At 36.9% G+C, this 21,325-nt stretch overlaps 1 protein-coding gene and 1 non-coding gene across 2 annotated transcripts in view; both read left to right on the forward strand.

Moving 5' to 3' along the window:
* CPS1 (carbamoyl-phosphate synthase 1) overlaps window positions 1-21,325 on the forward strand; it is a 128,614-nt gene that overhangs the window by 61,432 nt on the left and 45,857 nt on the right. The window contains exon 21 of the mRNA XM_045481104.1: window positions 3,318-3,436. Within this exon, the coding sequence (XP_045337060.1) occupies window positions 3,318-3,436 (119 nt within the window). The remainder of the gene's footprint in view (window positions 1-3,317; window positions 3,437-21,325) is intronic.
* TRNAQ-UUG lies at window positions 5,400-5,484 on the forward strand. The gene has a single exon. It is a non-coding gene; the product is annotated as a tRNA-Gln (tRNA).

A 21,325-nucleotide genomic window follows, 5' to 3' on the forward strand; every position in this document is an offset into this window, starting at 1 on the left:
CTTGAAAATGTATAAAATTGTATTTTAGAAAGGAAGATGCATAAAATAGTATCCTTTAGTATATGCTGCCTCAGACTTGAAAATATCTTTATTCACTCCTTTTTCTATGTTTAAACAACAACAACCATAAAGATCTTCCATGATTATAGGCTTTTTTGTGTAATTATTTTATTGGTCTTACTTTTAGAACAAAAAAGCCCCACATTTCTCACTTCTACCCATGAGTTCCCTTTTATGCAACTTAAGTGCCATATTAATCTCGTTTCATGTTTACTATGCATAGGGTTTTGAAGTTTCAGCTCATCTGATTTTATAAAAGGTGACTTGGGCAGCTGGGATCTGACCGGTCAGAAATCCCTGAATGGCTTTTTGACATTTAAGGAAGCTTAAACATTAATCCTCCAACAGTATCAAACCACACTGAAACTACAAAGCCCCACTGACCATTTTATATGTCGTGTGCGCATGTGGGATGAGTTGATGAAAATATGAATTTTGCCTTTAAAGAGGGAGTCAATCCGTCTTTGTAATTTGCCTTTGTGTGACAACGGAAAAATGCTGTGAGTGATTTTGAACTCACTGCAACTTTAATGTCCATATATTGAGTCCTGCTGAGAGGGGAGAAGGGAAGGGAATGTTTCCTTCGTTGCATATAATGTTATACTCTCCTCACCTTTATTGTTTCTAAATGCAGAGTATTAAGTTCCATTGAAATTCTGGCAGATGCTAGTATCTTTTGATGGACATTTCCTAATACTGAGTTTCAAGGTAATAGAGAATTAACATTTTTCAGTGGGGGTGATGGTGGTAATGAGCGGTTATTCTAGGGAGCCATTTCACCTTCTTTATTGTTCTTATTCAAGTCTTTTGTTTAAAAAAGCACTCTACCATATCATACACGCGCACACACACACACACACACACGTGTATATGTGTATTATATATATGTGTGTATATATATATATACACACACACACACACACACACACACACACACACACACACACACATATGATTTTTTTCCAGACAAAGGGGAATAATTGGATTGTTTTCTGTAAGCCTGGTAATCATCCTCTGCCATTTTGGGGCAGATGAAAAAGGGAAGTATTTCCAAGTTCCCAGTGAGGCTGTAAAACTCAAACAAATCTCTCATTCTTTTCTGACGGACTTATAAAGGATAAGGATTCTGGAAAAATGTGTGGAGATTCTTTCTCGCAGAGTACTCTACGTACGAACAAGAAGTGCAGGGGCTGAGGTGTAAATTATTGGCTGCCAGAGTGCCGGCAGAAGGAACTGGTTTCTGTGTGTCAGAGGTCATCATTACTGTTCATTTCCACAGCAACCAGGAACTTGGTGGTTTTGACAAAGAGAGTAAGGACTGTGGAGGGCTGAAGGGGCAAAAGAATGAAGGGAGTGAGTAAATCTTCGCTCGCTTTCATGATTCTTAGAAAAGGGCAAGTTGCTCGGAGGCCTGATTTTTGCTGCAGTCTTATTTCAGGATGACTGGATCATCACCTCTTTTGATTTGGGGAGAATACGGGGCATTATTTTTGATTTGGGAAACATTAGAGTAGAGTAACCTCAAACTTGTTTGGGGTCATTATGAACTTTATTATAGCCGTGTGACATGGCAGTGCTGTAGTGCTTGAAGATGAAGTCCTAAGACGGCAGGATCTGGCTTTCTGTCAGAAACTGTGGATGTGACTGTAGTTGTCCTTCCTCACTGGGAAATGACTCCAGGATTCTAGGTCCTCTGCCAATTGCAGGGTGATTACTGTGTGTGATTGTGTGAAAACTTCCTCTGGTCTGTCAAAAGTGTCGCTAACTTCAGATTCCATCCCCCTCTCGGTGTTGATGGCCAACAGCTAATTGTGTCTTTAATCACTTGGAAAATGAGACAGAATATTAAGTCCTTGGGAACATGGCTATATAGAGGGAGAATAAAACAAAGAAAAAAAAAACACCACAGACTTATAGTAAAATGATCTTGCCTTTGAGTATTCCCAACAAATATCATGTTATGCTAGTCAACAGAATTATGAACTGTGCTGTCTCTCAATACTTATTATCATTATCTCTCTGATGCTAGACAGAAGTGAACGTTTAGAGAAAATTAAGCTCCTGCAGTTGAAATAGAAGAGTAGAATTACTAGTTACATATATTTCTTAATGGGATTTAAAAATATGGTGTGCCATTTCTAGAACGTGTTATTTTGGAGCATTATCTGATTATTATTTTTCATAGAGTATAAATATATATCTAAAAATAGCAAAGAATAAGAGTGGATATCTTTTGAATATCAAGGTTTGGGTTTTGAGAGTTTATTTCTTCTCTCAGTTGTCTTTTCTACTCAGCTTAATGACCCATAGTTGTAATTTTACTTCTGAGAAATTGCTAAAGTAAGCTTGAGGAAAAAGCTGAGCTTCCTATCAGAACAGAAGTTATTACTACATTGTTTTGGAATATATTAGGATTCTGTAAAATGCCTGTCTTAGCACAAAAGTCATAGTAACTGATTCAAAATAATTTTTTTGTTTGAAGTCCTCTCTGAGGAAATGTTCTAAAGAAATAGCACTAAGTCAGATTTGAGCCATAAATTCTCACTGACTGGTTTGTGTGAATGTGGAATGAGGTGATAACAATATGGTATTTGCCAAAGGGTAATTATCCAAAAATACAAGTTAAATGATCGTTGTATTGATTCTAGATTTTCCTACCAATGTGTCTTAACTGTAGTTTCAAGAGATTCTCTTTAATTCCAAAGAGATGTATCAAATTTAGGATATAATTGTTAACATGGTTATACAAAAAGCAGGAAACAGGGGCGCCTGGGTGGCTCAGTCGGTGGGGCGTCCGACTTCGGCTCAGGTCATGATCTCGTGGTCCGTGAGTTCGAGCCCCGCGTTGGGCTCTGTGCTGACAGCTCGGAGCCTGGAGCCTGTTTCAGATTCTGTGTCTCCCTCTCTCTCAGACCTTCCCCCATTCATGCTCTGTCTCTCTCTGTCTCAAAAATGAATAAACGTTAAAAAAAAATTAAAAAAAAAAAAAAAGCAGGAAACAGAGCCTGTTAGGGAGATCTTTCTAAGCACACACAGCTCTGATTAACTCAAGGCGTCTCCTTGGTATGCCATTTGGGATACAGTTGGTAGCGTCACTAGGTTTCTCGGGAGGAACATCAATGATATGCTATTGGTTCCGTTCTCAGTCTATAGCCTTGGGCTCTCTGAGTGAGGGGGAGGAGTGGCTGCTATAGGTTTTCAACCAAATAAGACACTTATAAAATGGGTGCCAAAGAAAGTGTGTCTTCTTTTGGCAGGCCTTGGAAGACAACATGTCCCTTGATGAGATCATGAAGCTCACATCCATTGACAAGTGGTTTTTGTATAAGATGCGTGACATTTTAAACATGGAAAAGACACTGAAAGGGCTCAACAGGTAAGGCAGTGTCCTCCAATTTGCTCCAGATACTTTCTGTGTAACTTTCGTCCTCTCTTACCCTCAAGCATTTGGCCAAAATTCTGCTTCAATGGAGTAAATAGTGCCAAGATTGGAAAGCAGGAGCCACAGCCACAAGAAATGGCAGTTTTAGATGTTTAATTTACCTTTTGAAAGGTATCTTCTAATATTCTTAGCTACCTCGAACCCCTACCACTGCCATCAAACATAGTGATATTTTATTAAGTATTTTGAAGTTATAAAAATTGGGATACATTTATGAACTCATGTGCTATTTGACTTACCAAAAATTACCTAGATTAAAATTTTATCAGTCAATAATTAAATGAATAATATTCCTATCTTCAATAACATTTCTAAGTTCTGAATTCTATTTTTCTCTTTTAATATCAATCTACATATTGCTGTATATTGATGGGCAAATGTATTCCTCTTGCATTTTACTGATATTTTTTAACATCGGGACTTCCAGTTCAGCATACAAATAAGCCACATTCAAGTTTCTGTTAATAGATTCTTTACCTCTCACTAATTTACATTTTTATCTCCTTCATGGCCAATTATTTTTAAAATTTCATTTCATGTTCAGAATATTCTGATAATGTCAATGCTTTAAAATCTACTTTTTTATTTTCATGAGAAGACCGTTTGTTGGGGCACCTCAGGCTTATGAAATCACAGATAGGTTTTAAACATGGATCTTTGATAAGAGGAACATTTATTACGAATCTAAGGAAGACAGTATAATCTTCTTTAGCTTCTCCCTTTAAGAGGGTTCTGAAATATACTGTTATTAGAAAGAAGTCTCACCTACAAGCCTAGGTATACGTTTAGAGAGAGGGAAACTTTTTGTTTGCATAAATGATTCCCAAATGATTTGAGAAAATGTAAAAATATTAATCATTTCAAATTTCGTTGAAGACAGTGGAGGTTCTCAAAATCTACCTCTGTAGACCTCTGTTACCTCTGTTACCGTGTTTACCTAATCAAGATGCACACAAACAAGGCAATAATACCTCTTGCTTTTCTTTAGGAGCAATATGAGGTACTTTTTCATCTATTGAACAGTTGCCCACAACAAATGCTTGGTTTTGAAAATTGGGGATTCCAATCTGCCAAAAATGAAACTAGCTGTGGTTGCCTATAAGTCATCCTTTCTAGTGGTCACATAAAATGAACAATAGATAGCAAATACGTTAAGAATTGAGCCCATACATTCATCTTAGAATTTTGCTGACTTGAGGTTTCTTTTCTTGGTTTGTGAGGCCAGCAGAACTTCCATGTTGAATTATAGTCTGTTTCACTGTTTTCAGTTTCAGACAACTGATTGCAAATGCCTGTGAAACCACTCCAATTAAAACCACATGAGGGTGCTAGAAACTTAGAGTATGCCAATCACAGCAGGGAGGAGACCTGGGGTGAAAAATAGCAGATGTTATTGTGATTTAAGTTTTCACTTCATATACATTCTGATTTGGGGACAAATTCTATGTTTCAATTGAATAGTTTTTGTTGCAACCAGAAAGCAGGTTGAAATTCTAACTAAGCAGAAATAAGTGGATGGGTGATAGTGAAAAAGTCCTCGGAGGATTAGACCCATACTGTTAGAGATCACTTATAATATCTTTTGACTTCCACATTCTGTTGCATTTATTTGCTAATAATTTAACATTTTTAGTTTCTGTTTCCATTCTTGTTCACAATGATCAACATTAAAATTTTTTATATAAATCTTTCAATAATTCAAAAGATTCCAAAAAAATTATACGTAAAATTATCTTTGGTCTCAAGAATTCAACAGGTATTAATAAACCTAAATCCTGAATTCATTATTTTCTGAATGATACTTTACTGTTTATTATTATTATTTTTTTGAAGTGGTATAGATGCACACACAGCAATTTGATAATGATTATTATTTAGAAGTGTTAGATAGAGGGGCGCCTGGTTAGCTCAGTCGGTTGGGCTTCTGACTTTGGCTCAGGTCATGGTCTCGCAGTGCGTGGGTTCGAGCCCCACATCAGGCTCTGTGCTGACAACTCGGAGCCTGGAGCCTGCTTCAGATTCTGTGTGTCCGTCTCTCTCTGCCCCTCTCCTGCTCACACTCTGTCTGTCTGCCTGTCTGTCTGTCTTTCTAAAAAATACATAAATATTTAGAAAAAAAAAGAAAGAGGTGTTAGATTAAAAAAAGACTAGATGGGCCCTGAAGCTACCTGTCTCAGTCATTCTGTGGTACATAGAAGTCTAAATAGAGGTCTAAAGTTGGATAGATGTCACGGCTGATGGAGCGTAAGTATGTAAGGCTTGAGTTTTATTGTCCTACTTTGGTTATCTTCACCGTTACCCTGGATTATGATATCTCCTGCTTTTTCGCAGACCTCTAAATATCCAAACAGGCTTAGTCATCAAGGCAGATTCTGCTCCAACAGTAATAATAACTATTATCAGTTGGCATTATATAGCTGAATTGTGTCTTACCTATTTGCAGAAAGTTTACAAAGATTAGTTCTTTTCCCTTTGCATTCATCTGTGGTTCACTTCGTTTCAAAATCTCAACTGTTCCAGCACTGGAAAGGCTCACTTTAGATGTGGGCCCAGGAGGTAGCTATTTATTTGGTGTGATTTGAGATGGCCCCTAAATTCTCTTACCTCAATATATCTCTGGTGCCAATGTGCCCAGGTCCCTTTGCATTCTTTTTAGGTACCTGGGGAAATAGGCAGTGGGGATCTCAGCTGGGAGAAGAGCAGAAGCTTAAACATAGGACAAAGTATTGAATGATACATGTGGGTTAGGTTTCACTCAGTTCCTTTCTCATGTGTTGGAAGAGTATAGGCTAAGGAGCTAGTCAGATAATAGGTGTGAAGTCTTCCCCGCTCTGGACTCATGGGCATGTCACCTCCCTCACTTCTCTGGCCTCACATTCTTTCTGCTAATGTCTGCCTTATACTTTTGTTGTGAGGCTTAAACAAATATAAATATAAAGGACACCTGGAACATGATGAGTGCTCAACAAGGTTTTCCCTCTGAAAATGAAAATGCTACTTATGATGATGAAGGGTATTTTGTGATTTTAGATATATGCATTTAAAGACAATTTTTAGAGTCACAATTTACATTTGCTTACATATTTCACAGTGTATCATTTCTTAATTTTCTTTATGATGCATTGTCACCTTATTTTAAAACCAGATCTTTTTTAAAAAAAAGAAGCAATGATAGCGAGTCATATAGATGCTATTCTTATCACAAGATCAATAACACTCCATTATGCTAATGAACAAAAATTCCCACTCTACCGTTGTTAATCATGCTAAGATTCTTCTAAAATCCAATAAACACGTTTACTAGCAGAGGATGAGAATATCATTCGAATTGATGGCCAATCTATGACTTGTATTTACATATGGTCATCTGAAATGAAGTTCAGAATTTGACTCCTAAATGGAATATACCCACATATTTGGTATATATGTGAATGCCCACAGACTGGAGTGGGGAAAACAATGATTGTAACGACGTTGGCATTATGGAAATAACTGACGAGTTTTCCATGTCTGTGAGAAAGCGGAAATTATATAAGTTCCTTTCCTTGAAGGGTGGAGATGAGCATGTATCATGCTGAGGATGATGTATGAAACCCCAGCCTTTTTTAGGGCTGAGATGTTGGACCACTCTTAGAATAATTGACCTGGCGTCCCTGCTGCAAATGCCTGCTCCCATCAGAACTCAGTTTGCCATCTCCAATACATGAGTATAGCAATGGGAGCCCTCAGGAGACTTCCAGAGCAATAGCCATTCTTACCAATTTAGGTGATAACCATTATTCAGACAGCTTCAGCAAAAAATTTCTCTTCCCCACTTGAGTTCACTGACTTTCTCCTTTTCCTCTTAAATTGTTTATTGCTGCCCAAGGGCATGCTAGGAAAGTTGACTGTTCTAGGCAGTTCCCCAAATTTATAAGCTGGTGTAGTGGCATTAATCGACCTAGAGTGATAACATATTTTACAGTGAATTCCTTTAGGTTTTCAAAAGTTTCTCTTTATTCAAAGTGATATGAGTTGTATCATGTAGGATTCCAATGCCTGTTATTCATATCCATTGGGATTTAGATGTTTAATCTATTAACTTCCCATTAGTGGATCACTTTCCAAGAAGTTTAAGAAAACTTAAGTCTGTCGAATTTTTAGTGGAACAGCAACATTTACATAGACTCTATCCGCTGGCCTTCACAACTGAACTATTCACATTTTAATATGGCTATTTTCCCCACACTCGCTCATCTTACCAACACCGACTCTTTCACACCTAATGCTCCTCCCCTATAGCATTTTCATAAATGCTCATGACAAGAAAAAATATACTTATTTTGATCTATTAAAAATTAGAAAAATCTCACCTGTAATCCTTTCTTCCATTAGCATATAGATAGATTCAATTTTGGTCATGCAAATAAATCTGACCTGGAGGGCAGAAGTACAAGTACCATAAATCAAATGTCAAATGTCTTCATCAGCTAGGTTCTCCTGATATAGCTGATTCCCTTAGGTAATAAAAGAATGGATTTAGAATTATATCTTTTAGTACAGAAACTTGAGCTTTGATTCAATCAAGCAATTCTGAATGCCTTCCAAGTATAAGATAATAATCGCAAAATTTGTAGACTACGTATCAGTTGCTATTCTAGCTACATTATTTCATTTAATTTTTACCACGACCTAAGGAAGTCAGTAGTTATCCTGATTTTATAGATAGCAAGCTGAGGTACAGAGATATTTAGCAATTTCCTTGCGATCACATGCTAATAAATGACAGATTCGAGATCAAACCTGAGCAGGACTCCAGGGCCTAAGATGTTTGATATTTCACCCCTGTGCTATATGTAAGTGTGTGTATATGTATATACACACATATATATGTATGTGTGCATTCACACATATAATTGTATATATTATGGTTAGAGGTGTGGAAAGGTGAATTATACATTATATATACATCTGGGGGAAATAAGGTTACATGTCATAGACAGTTTAAAAAAAGGTTTATTTATTTTATTTCAAGAGAGAGAGCTTGAGCAGGGAAGGGGCAGAGAGCTGGAGAGAGGGAGAATCCCGAGCAGGCTCTGGGTTGTCAGCGCAGAGCTCAGTGTGGGGCTCAATCCCAAGAACTGTGAGATCATGACCTAAACCTAAATCAAGAGTCTGATGTTTAACCAACTGAGCCACCTGGGTGCCCCTACACTTTCAATGTAGTAACAGTAGTCCATAAAGGGATAGTTGTCCCATTACTGTAGAACTAGCACATATGTTAAGTTTCCCCTATGTTAGGAAGTAATAGACAAGCACAGGTACACAGATCTCTCAGTTGAACCCCTTTTGCTATAAGGAAGGAAGGAAGTCAACTATAAGAAAGCTTTTTTTGTAAGCAGGGACTATTTCAGGATACAATACTCCAAACATTTTTATTTATAATATCACATTGGATTAGCAATTTTAGATTGAAAGACAGTAATGATGCCTAAAAAACAGCAACATGAACAGGCAAGAAAAAAAATATGAGGGTGCTGATTACCAGCTTCGAGCAACTGCTTGTCTTCTGCCTGTAACTATTTTTACTTTCTTTATTTTCTTATTTTGATTTTTGGGTGCTTTAACTAGTTCTGATTGACCTATCAAAAGGAAACTGTTTTCGTCCAATTTAGATGTTTAAAAATAGGGTCTATGACCATTGACATACAGTTTATATCATGTAAATATAGGAGGCTAAGATTTGGATCTATTTCTCCATTAATTGTCGACACAAATTTAATTTACTATGGATTAAAGTATGAATTATTCAGAAATTGCTTTTGTCTAATATCCTATAGGCTTCTTTTTTAAATGTTTTAATTCTGATAACATTAATATTCTCTTCCCCCTTCACTGCCACTTACTGCTACATTCAATGTAGGAAAAAAGAGTAAAGTGTGCTTTTGAAGGGTCCAATTTTCATCTGAACATCACTGTGTTCAGTGTGATAAACTGTGTCCATTGGCGAGTGCTGAAAAATCATAGGTGTGCCTATTGCTTAGGAAAACAATCTAGAGCAAACCTGGTGAGTTCCACTTGGGCATTCAAGTGCTAAATTGAGCTCAGTAAAGTTGGCCATTTCCCTGCAGCCACAAACTTCTGGCAGATGTAATAATGCAGGTGTCACCTTAGCTGGAACACTCCCTTTGAATGTCCTCTCCTACACATGTTAGTTTCTATTGACTTTTTATTTAACTTGCTCATGAGGCATGGCAAAACCAGACAGGAACATTTTGTGCTTATATTTGATTAAAGTTTTTCAGGGGGGAAAGTGTCACCAAAAAGTTGTTAAAACTTATATGTAAGATAGAGAAATGTCAGTACTTCACTCTCTAAAGGTAATTTACATTTTCTGATAGAAAAAATGAATAATGAACAACTTTCATCTTAAAGGATACTAGATACAGAAATAACTTAGGGAAAGAAATATATATATTTCCTTACATATGACATATAATTAATTGCATGTTATAATTTTGATGATACTTCACTATGACATGTGCTTGTGATACCAATGACCATCTTCCCTACTCCAGTCTGTGGACATCCATATATATATTAAGTATGTGGGTATTTAATATTTTTAATGTATAATGAGATGGTGATGGTTGGACACTTTAGTGGAAACCGTTGATTTGATTTGCAATCAATGGGTATGTCCTGTGACCTCACTGCCAACTCACACTATCTTTCTGAGTCTCAGTTTCACTGTAGTAAAAAAAAAAATACTCCCCTCTTAATTTACTGGGAGGCTGTGCAACCAAGATGAATATATGATATATTACGTATGAAGTGATTAACTCTAAAGGAAAACAACTTTATCATTTACTACATATTACCATTCTACACTTTTAGTCATCGTACTCTAAACAACTTATCTAATAAACTTATTCAAGAATACTAAAAACTCTTACATAAAAGAAGTTTTTTTTTCTATGTAAAAGAGGAGTATTACTGTGGGAATTTCCATGCCTCTGCGAACTAATGCCAAGAATACATTTTATTTTTAATTCATTTTTATGTTCCATGTGATATTTTAGGTGATGTCATAGATTTCATAGGCCTTCACTAATTTTTTAACTAATCATTTATTGAATCAGATATAAAGTAAAAGCTTACATCAAATATCTAATGTTCTGAGAATCTTAATTGAATTCACTATTTAACTAGTGTTTACATATGTGTATTTTGAAAGTGGGAGAGAGGACTTGATTCTATCACGGGCAAGATAAATGTTTTACCCAAACTGTTTCAGAGTGATATTTAGATAATTCACAAGATGAATATTATATATTTTGTGTGTATTGATTCTTAAATGTTTGATAGTTCAAAAATCTTAGGTTGACTTAAAATAACATATAGTCATAATTAGCATGTATGTGCCTCTTAATAGTCAAGAATTAATAGATTATATCCCTATGTCAATATTTCTGATTTCAGCATGATGAGTTATATATTTTCTTGATGGCAGTTCTCTTTATTAGGAGCTCTTATTGGACCATATGGTATTTGTTCAGCTACTCAGTTATTATATTTATTGGGGACCTGCTATATGTAAGGCATGGTACTAGGCCCAGTGACATTTGTCAATGGATAATTGTTAGTCATTAACCTGCCTTCAATGGGTTGTAATCCATTTTCAAAGATTAAATATATATACATGGTTATACATAAGGCAGATACTTTTAACAGATCAACTAGAGTCAGGAACACAAAGCTGGAAAAATTAAGTAGAGGTTAAAAATAAAAGTTCTAAGACCTTTGCAGAAGTTTTCTCATGTAAGTATCAATTTAAGGTTTCCTAGAAGGTGTGCATCCCTCCCTCATATTTTATAAATGAAACAATGCCTCAGATGTTTAAGTAAATTTTCAAGATTTCAGAGGTAGTGCATGTTGGAGTCAGGATTTAAGTTCAGGACTTTCAGAATCCAAGGACAACATATATCTCTTCTCTATATCACAAAATATATACTTCAATATATTCCAGTGCCATAGAAGCCAAGGAAAGAGAGGTTTTAACACAAAACAAATAAAAATAGGAAGACACTTTCACCAATATTGCAGGGTGTAGGGAGAGCAGAGAGGGAGAGAATTGAGTAAGTCTACCAAATTTGATGATCCAGAGGAAGGACAGGAACTAGTCTATAAGGACCAAATATGCAAGAAGAAAGAGGTGACGAGAAAATGGATGAATTTTACTTAGGAAGTAACAAATTGTGTTTGCTCTTCTATTGTTATATTTCTGTTATGTTTCATAAAAATGAGAATCTTACTATAAATAAATCAACTCTATGAACAGAAATTAAAGTGGATATTATCAGCTATGGTTCAATATAAGTAGCAGCTGGAACCACAGTTTCATTTCATTGTTTTGTAATTATTTGATGCATGCTAGTAACATCCTCCAATTAAACTGTAAGTTCCATCACAGCAAATTCCAAATATCATAAGGTCTTAGTAGACTTTTATTATAAATTTTTCTTACAAGGCTTTGTTGATTTGTGTGAACAAAGAATAAAGTTCACTATGCTAAGGTATAGCATCAGCTCTGAAACAGATATGAATGGCTTCCAATTCTTTATTGATCATATATTTTCTTTGGCATTGGCATATGATGTCTTCCATCAAGTAAACACTCAAAAGCACCGGGGCACCTGGGTGGCTCTGTCAGTTAAGTGTCCAACTTCAGCTCGGGTCATGATCTCAGGGTTCATGAGTTCGAGCACCGCGTGGGGCTCAGTGCTGATAGCTCGGAACCTGGACCTTGCTTCAGATTCTGTGTCTCCCTCTCTCTCTGCCCCTCCCTCGCTCGTGCTCTGTCTCTCTCTGTCTCTCTCTCAAAAATAAATATTAAACAAAAAAGTTTAAAAAAATATTACAAAAATATTTGTGTGATAAGATGCCCATGAAATAAATGAATAAATATTCTTGGGAGAAAGTGAAAATCACAATTTCTTAGTCATGGCAAAGAAGGGAAGTTGGAGTACAGGAAAACATGTTTATAGTTCCTAGTTGCTCCAAGAGACTCACAAAATGATGGCCTGAAAAACATATAGTCTAAGATATACACTCACTGTGTTGGAAGACATTGTAAATCAGCATCTCTACACTTTCATTCTTTTAAGTGACTGTATATCTACTGTTTAGGTAAGAATACTTTGAATAAACTGTTTTCTAATAACAGGGGGTTTATCTAATTGTTTTATATTATCAAATAGAGATTGTATATACTGGAAGCATTATAATTCCTGTCTGGGCATGAAAAAAATCTCGATGGTCCCTTGAGAACAGGCCAAAATTATATTTTTTATTAAAAACAAAGAACTACCTAGGTTTTCAATATTGCAGATGTTTTTGAAAATTTTTGTGAAAAATGTTCACAAGTATTTACAATGGTAATGAAGTTTCTAATTTAATTAACCTGCAAGAAGGGTAAGGCAAAAAATACAGACTAACAATATTTATAATACAGAGATCCGTATTTCTCTGGTGACCTTAAATGCATTTCTGTTACAATACAGGTAGAAAATACCACTATTCTATTTTTGTGGATGGTGAAACTGAGTCACATCGAGGCGTGTGTCATAGTACATGTCACACCAGTCAGGGGAAAGCAAGGAATCTAGCCCAGGGCTTCTGCCTGCGCTTCTAATCACTAACCCTTTTCAAAAGCTTCTTTTTAGAGATATGACTTTTAAATCAGACAGCTGGAGATCAGTTCCTCCTTAGCTGTCAACTTGTGAGCTGTGTGTTTTCCTCTCTGAATCCTTGACCTCACTTAGAGCAGAAGCTTTGGAAGAGATGTGCCCTTCTCTAGAACTCTTGTGGGGAAAACACAGGGGCCTGGCAGGGAGAAAGCCCTGGTGAGTCACCTTTAAAAAAATATAAGCAGAATTTTCAAGGATATGGAGACCCGGGATAAGGGTTTTCCTTTTACATTTTGCCATATTTCAAATAAAAGGCTGTATACATATGCACACATACACATCCACTTAATCTTTCTTTAAATAAGAGGTAAACACCTCATCCTCCATGTTAACGCAGGTCAGTGAAAAGCTCCTGATGTATACAATGGAAATGACCTTTACACAAAATAATCTACCTCTGCTGTAGTTATAGAAGCTAGATAATCAATCACTCAATGACCCCCCCGAAAATTTTCATTTGTTATTCATACCTGAAATGTCTTTATGGAGGCATCAAGCCTCTGAGGCAGCCCTCAAAGGTGAAGTACATGATTGCTGGCCTGAGGAGCATAGGGTGGTGGCAGTGCTTCCTGACAGCGTACAAAATGTTTGGGTGCACATGCTCTCCAGAAGATCAGTTGTTATTTGCAGGGAGTACACAGTGTGGTGGCCCTCATGGCCTCGAGGCATAGATACATAAGAATGTTGCAGAGGAGGGAAAAGTCTGTGAAACGCTGAGGTGCTGGGGCCTAAGGTAGATGACTTAGCGGTTGTGTTCTGATTAACTGCTCTTCCTGCTTTCCCCCCTCCTTCTCTTCCTCTCTCTCCTTTCTTGGACCAGCTCTTCCCCTTCTTCCTCATCCCCTGGCATTTGCACTTACGAAGCACTTATCACCTGCTTGGCCCGGTGCTAGCAGTTCACGTGTTAATCATTTCATCTGGTTGATGTGATTGTTTTTCTCAGCAGAGTTGGAGCCTGACTCTAGATTTGGCCAGTGATACATACCTAAGGTTGAAACAGGCAGTTTCCCTGTTCAACACAATGATAATAATGTAATCATGTCATGTAATGTCATGTCATGTAGTCACATCAGTATTAGTGTGGCCATGGTGACATTACAGATACCACCTCAAACCCTACCCTACCACACCTGCTCTTTAGCTATTGGACCCACATAATGGACCATCTTTGCTCTAGGCATATTGAAAGGAGAACAACTCAATTTGCTCTTGAGTATATTCATTAGCATGAACTAAATGAGACTTTTTGCTGTCATGGGTGGTAATGATTATGTTTATGTCTTCTTCTGGAAAACACTCGGTGATAAAGATTTTTGATTTCCATGTAGGTAGTGATCCTCAAATTAACATAGATCTGATGTGACATGTCATCAGGAATTTACTTCTAGAATTTTTCCACATCTTCCTAGAAATGACTTTCCATTAGGAAAAGGCTTTCTAGAAAAGGCTTTTTTGCTCATTAAGAACTAGAAAAATTTGATCAAAAATTATTTCTATGTATGTTACGTTTAGCAAGAAAACAAAATCTATGCAGTGTTTATTGGTAGCTAGGCTTCGGTTAAGTGATTTATTTTAATTAGATTCTAAGTAATAGTTTCTAGAAGTCAAAGAAAGTTATATATTGAAAGTTGTACATTTGCTGTGTGGAACAACACACATGATAGTTGGAAAGCTATTCTACGGAAACATGACTTGCTTTAAACAAAAGTAATTGAGAGGTTTTAAAATATAGGGCTTTCAAATAAATTTATTTGTGAAATAACAGATTTTCAAACCTCAAAGAATGCTTGTTTAATCTCAGCTTTCTACTGAGGCCTTGTACAGCATTTATTTTTGTTTGTTGGATTTAAATTCTGGACCCATAAGAAACCTACATTTATGGGAAAATCCAGGATTTTGCTTACTGTATACATCTTAATTTGGGGGAAGGAGTATATTGAATGGATTTCAAATTATAAGTAAATGTATTAATCAGAAATAACAGAAGCAATATTCCATAGTATGTACTTCTCCCTTTAGTTCAGTCTGATCAGGTGAAGGCTGTTTGATTAATAAAAGCATGCTGTTTTGAACATAACAGAACACTCTCTTTTTTAAAAAATTTTTTTAACATTTATTTATTTTTGAAAGATAGAGAGAGACAGCACGAGTGAGGGAGGGGCAGATAGGAAGACACAGAATTGGAAGCAGGCTCCAGGCTCTGAGCTGTCAGCACAGAGCCCGACAGAGGGCTCAACTCCATGAACGCTGAGATCATGACCTGAGCTGAAGCCAGAAGCTTAACTGAGCCACCCAGGTGCCCCAGAAAACTTTTTTTAATGTTTATTTTTGAAAGAGAGAGAGACAGAGAGTAGAGTGAATGAGGGGCAGAGAGAGAGGGAGACACAGAATCTGAAGCAAGCTCCAGGTTCTGAGCTGTTAGCACAGAGCCTGACGTGGGACTTGAACTCATGAACCCTGAGATCATGACCTGAGCTGAAGTCAGATGTTTAACTGACTGAGCCACCCAGGTGCCCCAGAACACTTTCTTTTACACTAATAGACGTGACTTACTACTGTGACAGGGTGGTTTCCACCTTTTTTCATCATTACCAAATCTATGGCAGAGAATAAGAGTCACAGCATTGTCAACTAGGAATCAATGAGATATAAAATGTGATTTATTGTGGCTCAAAAATTACAAGAAACCTATATTAGGTCATTTTCCCCATTATTATTACTTGGTATTCGTAGAAAATAATCATGATATTATAGTCAGTAGTATATAAGTGGTCTTACCAGATTGAAAGTAATACCACAATATTTCTGGATTATTGGGGTCACTAAAGATGAGTAAAAAAAATGAACATAAGATTCATAAATTAAAAATTGCCTACTTAAAAATATCTACAGTATCAATTGCTTTATAAGCTTTTCCTCTGGAGGATTCTGTTGTTTTTAGTAGCCTTTAAGGTGAAATGCAGTTTTAAGTGTATCATCCCTTGAAAATGATCACCTGGGATAGTGTAGCATTATTGCAGTGGTGCTAAGTGGACCCAGATCCTAACAGATAGTTTTCCTGATGGCGTGCTTTCAACATGAACATTGGACCCAGGTATTGTTTGTCCCGTAGATGAGAGGTAAAGATCAAGGTTTTCTTTAATTTCTCCAAATACCTCACTGCTATACAGAAACAAAACACAGTGCTTTCAAAAATTAGGAGAAAATTGTAGTATTCACCCAATTGCCTAGGTTTCATCCTTTTGCTTTTCTAAATACTACCGCTGCTTTTGAAAAAAATGTCTTTTGCATTTCTCTTTTTTTTAATGTTTGTTTATTTTTGAGACAGAGCATGAGTGGGGGAGGGGCAGAGGAGAGAGAGAGAGAGAGAGAGAGAGAGAGAGAGAGAGAATCCGAGTGAGTCTCCAGGCTCTGAGCTGTCAGCACAGAGCCTGATGTGGGCCTGAACTTACAGACTGTGAGATCATGACCTGAGCTGAAGTCGGGTGCTTAACCAACTGAGCCACCCAGGTGCCCCTCTTTTGCATTTCTCTTAAGGAAAGAGGTAACAGCCTGTCTTTTTGAAAGAAAAGATGAGAAGACAAATAACTTCGCCCCCGATTGCATGATTGTGATTGTGGCATGGTCTCAAACCTGTGAAGTGCCAAAAATAATCTGCAAAGCCATGCAAAACTGAGGGAGAGGCTGACGTGAGGGTGTTGGGGTAGAGAACATGTGCCTTAACTCAGTTTTCTGTCCTTAAAGCAGGTGTAGTTACAGAGCATCAGGCCCTAGTGCCTCTCTCAGCTTCTGCCTTTTAAGGGATTTTTAAAAAGAAGATAATAATAAAATTGCAAGCCCATCCCATAATTGTAGGCCAAGTGGAGTGCTCATTTTCACATTAGAGCTTGTGCAATCTGGAGGGAAATTTGTTTAGTATTACTTGTGAGTTGGTGGATCAGATAAAAGCCAGTCAAGTGGAAGAGAGGACTGTGTGAAGTGTGCTGGGTCCCCTGGTAATTGCGATGCTGCAGGCGTTTCACCAGTCAGTTAATAGATTTCCCCAGTTCCTTTATGCCAGGTGAAAATTTCCTCATTAAGGGGAATTTATTCCATTTCCTTTTATCATTTATTATTGAAGACTAAGTGTGAGTGGAGGAAGTTTCGGAGATGACAGGGTAGAATTTTAAACAACAACAACAACAACAAAATCTACATTGGAAGTCGGAGAGAGAGAGAGAGAGAGAGAGAGAGAGAGAGAGAGAGAGAGAGAGGAGAAAGGCTCCTATTGTTTATACAACCAGAGAACGCAACAGAGACTTGCCTCGGTAGAGGCTGAGCCATGCTGTCTCACCACTAAAAGATTATGGCAGGGAATGTAAAAGTCTGGTTGTTTTGAAGATGTTCCTCCCCCTCCAAAATTTCAGAACTGTCATTTTGTGCTGCTAAGTGGAGAGGAACTAGAGATTTTGAAAAGGCCAGCATCACAGCTATTTGGTGTTTCTTTGTTTTATTGTTTAGATGCTATTATGCAATGATGAAAGGGTAACTTTTGAAGAGTTTGCCCTTGAACGCTGAAGGCAAGGAAAGCTGGAAGGGGAAAGACGAGTTATATCTGTAGCAAGCTTTAGAGGACACAGTGAAGATAAACACAAACATACTAGTACACACAAATGTGTACCTGATAATAGGATAATTTATTGCGCATATTTTAAAAACGTGCGCTTTTGTGCAATGTGCCCCATTCAGCTGATCACATTTCTTGCTTGGGATAATGCTCCCTTGATTTACAATATAATATAAATGGAGCATTCCCTATTGAGGCTTCAAAAGGCAGTCTTGAATTACAAATTCAGCATTTATATTTCTTTTAGTAATTATTCTATTTTGAGTTTGTTCCAAATTAAGGTTTTTATTTTCCTTTTGAAAAATAGAAATATTATAGCCCTGTCTCACTAAAATAAGCTTTCATCTAACTTGATTTTTCAAAAAAATCTCGCTCTGATGGAAGTTCTTTTTAGCAGGCAAAATGGAAGACAGCCCAATATAGGCAGATAAAGACAAGGAACATGTGTCTGAATCTCCACATTGTTAAATGAGCTTTATGTTCACTTAAGATTATTCATCTTGCATTTGACTCTGAAGAGGTTTAACCTTATCTAAATCACTGGCCCAAAGCTAATGAATCGTGTCTTCAAACTGTCTCTTCTTTTATTTTATTATAATGGGACTCAAAATAAAATTTTGTATCGGAACAAGTAGGGAATAAAGTCAATTTTCTTCCGTATGTAATGACATGCCAGCCAGCTTTGTGTTATGCAAAAGCAGCAGAGAAAGTGAATGAGGGAAATGTAGAGAGGGAGGCAAGCCACTTCCTGTCTTGGTATTCTACATATCCAGGGGTATTAGGGTAGCACGGAATGTGGGAAGGGACCTACGTTATCCATGTCTTTGTGATTGCCATGGTGGGTCAGAATCAACATGTATTTTCTCAGTGAGGATTGGGAAGCGTTTCGCACTATTTTATGAACATGTCTGAAGAGCAGAAATTAATAACCAGAGAGATTATAAATAAAATACTATAGAAGATACATCACTTTGAATTTCATATGAACACACCTACCCAATATTTGCATTCAAATGAAGATAGATGAACATGATTATATTCATATACTATTCCAATTCAATACACCCTAATTTTCAAGACATTTAAAAACGTCATAGCATGCTATTGGTCTAGCCGTTTGAATATTGAGCAAAAGTTAAAGCTGTTTTGGGCTCACCAAGAAAATATTCTGCGAATCAGCTCGTGAGCTTGAAACATGCACTCTGCAAGTTTAGTTTGATAAAGCTGTTTTGGAAATCTCACCGGGTGAATTGAGGGGGCACCTATGGAGAGGTAGTTTTCAACCCCATTCCAAAATTCTATCATTTGTGATTCATTATTCCATGTTGCCGTTGCTCTTCTTGGGCGTCCCCTTTACATAATGAAAACTCTCTGGGGTGGGGATTCTATGTCGAGTAGTAATGATTGAGTTAGTCTTGTGACAGATAGCTGTTTTGTTGTTTTTTTTTTTCCCACCGGAACTGAGCACAGAATTAATTTACTGTCCTTTTTTATGCACAAGGCCAATTCTATCAATCAGTCTTCCTTTTTTCTTTTTTTCTTTCTTTTTATTTGCTTGTTGGTAAGAGTCCAATTTTATTTGGTGAGTGGGGGAGGAAGACTTTGCATGTTTGCTGGAGATGTCTTTATATGCTCTCTTGGACTCTTTTCGTGGAAAAGAATAAGAGGAATTATGCATATTTCAGCAATAGAAAAGACTGCATTGCTGAATGTGGACAAAACAAATGCAAATTTATTTCATCCCTAATAGAAATGTGAGGAATCTAAATGGTTTCTTTTTTTGTTTGCTTAATACCATTATTTATAGTTTTCATTTGAAGCAATATAGCAACCTTTGAAGAATTGACTGATATCCTGTATAAGAAGAAATAAAAATAAATCATTCAAGACAAGGGAAAAAATAGAAAAACATGACCAAAGGAGCTAAAGACAAATATATTACTTCTGGTTATCTTTGGACTTGGAGGACTTGCATTTTTGCTAGTCCATAGTCATAATTACACGTGTGATGGCTCTTTTAAGGCACGTTTCTTTAAGTGTGTCTGGACTGCTGCTATTCAGGGTTAGGATTTAGTCATTTAAGTTAGTGTGGTTGTTGATGTAGTACCATAATATGGGTTTTGCTTCAAATAGTTATTGCAATAATAAAGAAATGTCTTACTGAAGATCTGTTTATTCTTAATTTTTCTTTTACTGCTATCTCACAATTATAGGAAAATGCCCTAGCAAGTATCTAGAAAAATCTAAGGGTAAAAATTGGCTTAGTGTGATGTGTACAGCATTTCTCCGTGTAACTCAAGCTTCATACTTACATTTTAAGCAAAATTGCATGTCACAGAGCAGATGGGTAGCCTTTCACCATGCAGGTAAACATTAATATGATTTATCTTTCGCAAAACTCACAATTAAATATATTTATTTCAAAAGAACATCATGCATAGTTCTAACTTAGAAAGTAGCTTATTTATCAAGCACTTCCACTTTGAGGCTGAATGCACACTTGCACGTAAACAAATGAGCAATTGGTTTAGGAACATAATCTTGGCAAGAAAAGTGAAAATATCTGTTTCCAAAGCAAATAGCAACAAACAAATTATTCTTTGCTTTTGTCTCAAAATGTTTTCTTTTTTGCAATAACTAAAGATAAACACCAGAAAGTTGGGTGTTTTCAAAAGCCCTAAGAGCTCAGCAGTCATCTCTTGGGGAAGGCCTTTGCAGACTTCTCCAGTGCTGTGGGACCATTTCCCCCAAGCCACAGCCTTCTCGTCTCTACATTCCTCGATGGCACCTCTCACCGTGCAGACACATCTATGGCTATTTGTTTGCCTTCTAATATACTCTGACCTCTCTGAATGTAGAGATTCGATACTTTATCACTCCATCATTAAAGTAGGTAGCACAGAGCCCTAGACACGGCACATGTTCACTAAGTGTTAAAGCACACACGTAAGGATGACAACGAATGACATTGCCCTACCTTCACCATTCATGATTTCCTCCTAACTATAAATCCTCCATATGTTTTCTATACCTGCCATGCTGATCACTGTCTCAAATCATTGCAGATGCAGTTGCCCTTGCCTATAGTACATCTGTCAACTCTTTCATCCATATGAAGCTGAACTTTCTTTATGGCTCTGTTCTCATCCCTCTACTGCCGTAGTATTTCTCAACCACATTCGCTCACGCTGTTATCTCTTTTCTCTGACCTCACATTGCACCACATAGCTTATCTCTCCATAAAATGTCCCGAATCACTCTCTATCATTCCATTATCTCAAATATTGTTTTGTATCTTCATGAGCAGCACTGTCTAGTAGAATTTCTGTGATGATGAAATATTCTGTAATCTGCACCATCCAATGCAGTCACCACTAGCCATGTATAGCTATTGAACACTTGAAATTTGGCTAGTGCAATTGTGAATCTAAATGTTAATTAAAAAATTTTTAATTAATTACATTGAAATTAAACATTAACATGTGGCTA

Source organism: Leopardus geoffroyi, chromosome C1, assembly GCF_018350155.1.
Source record: "Leopardus geoffroyi isolate Oge1 chromosome C1, O.geoffroyi_Oge1_pat1.0, whole genome shotgun sequence".
Classification (NCBI taxonomy): Eukaryota; Metazoa; Chordata; class Mammalia; order Carnivora; family Felidae; genus Leopardus; species Leopardus geoffroyi.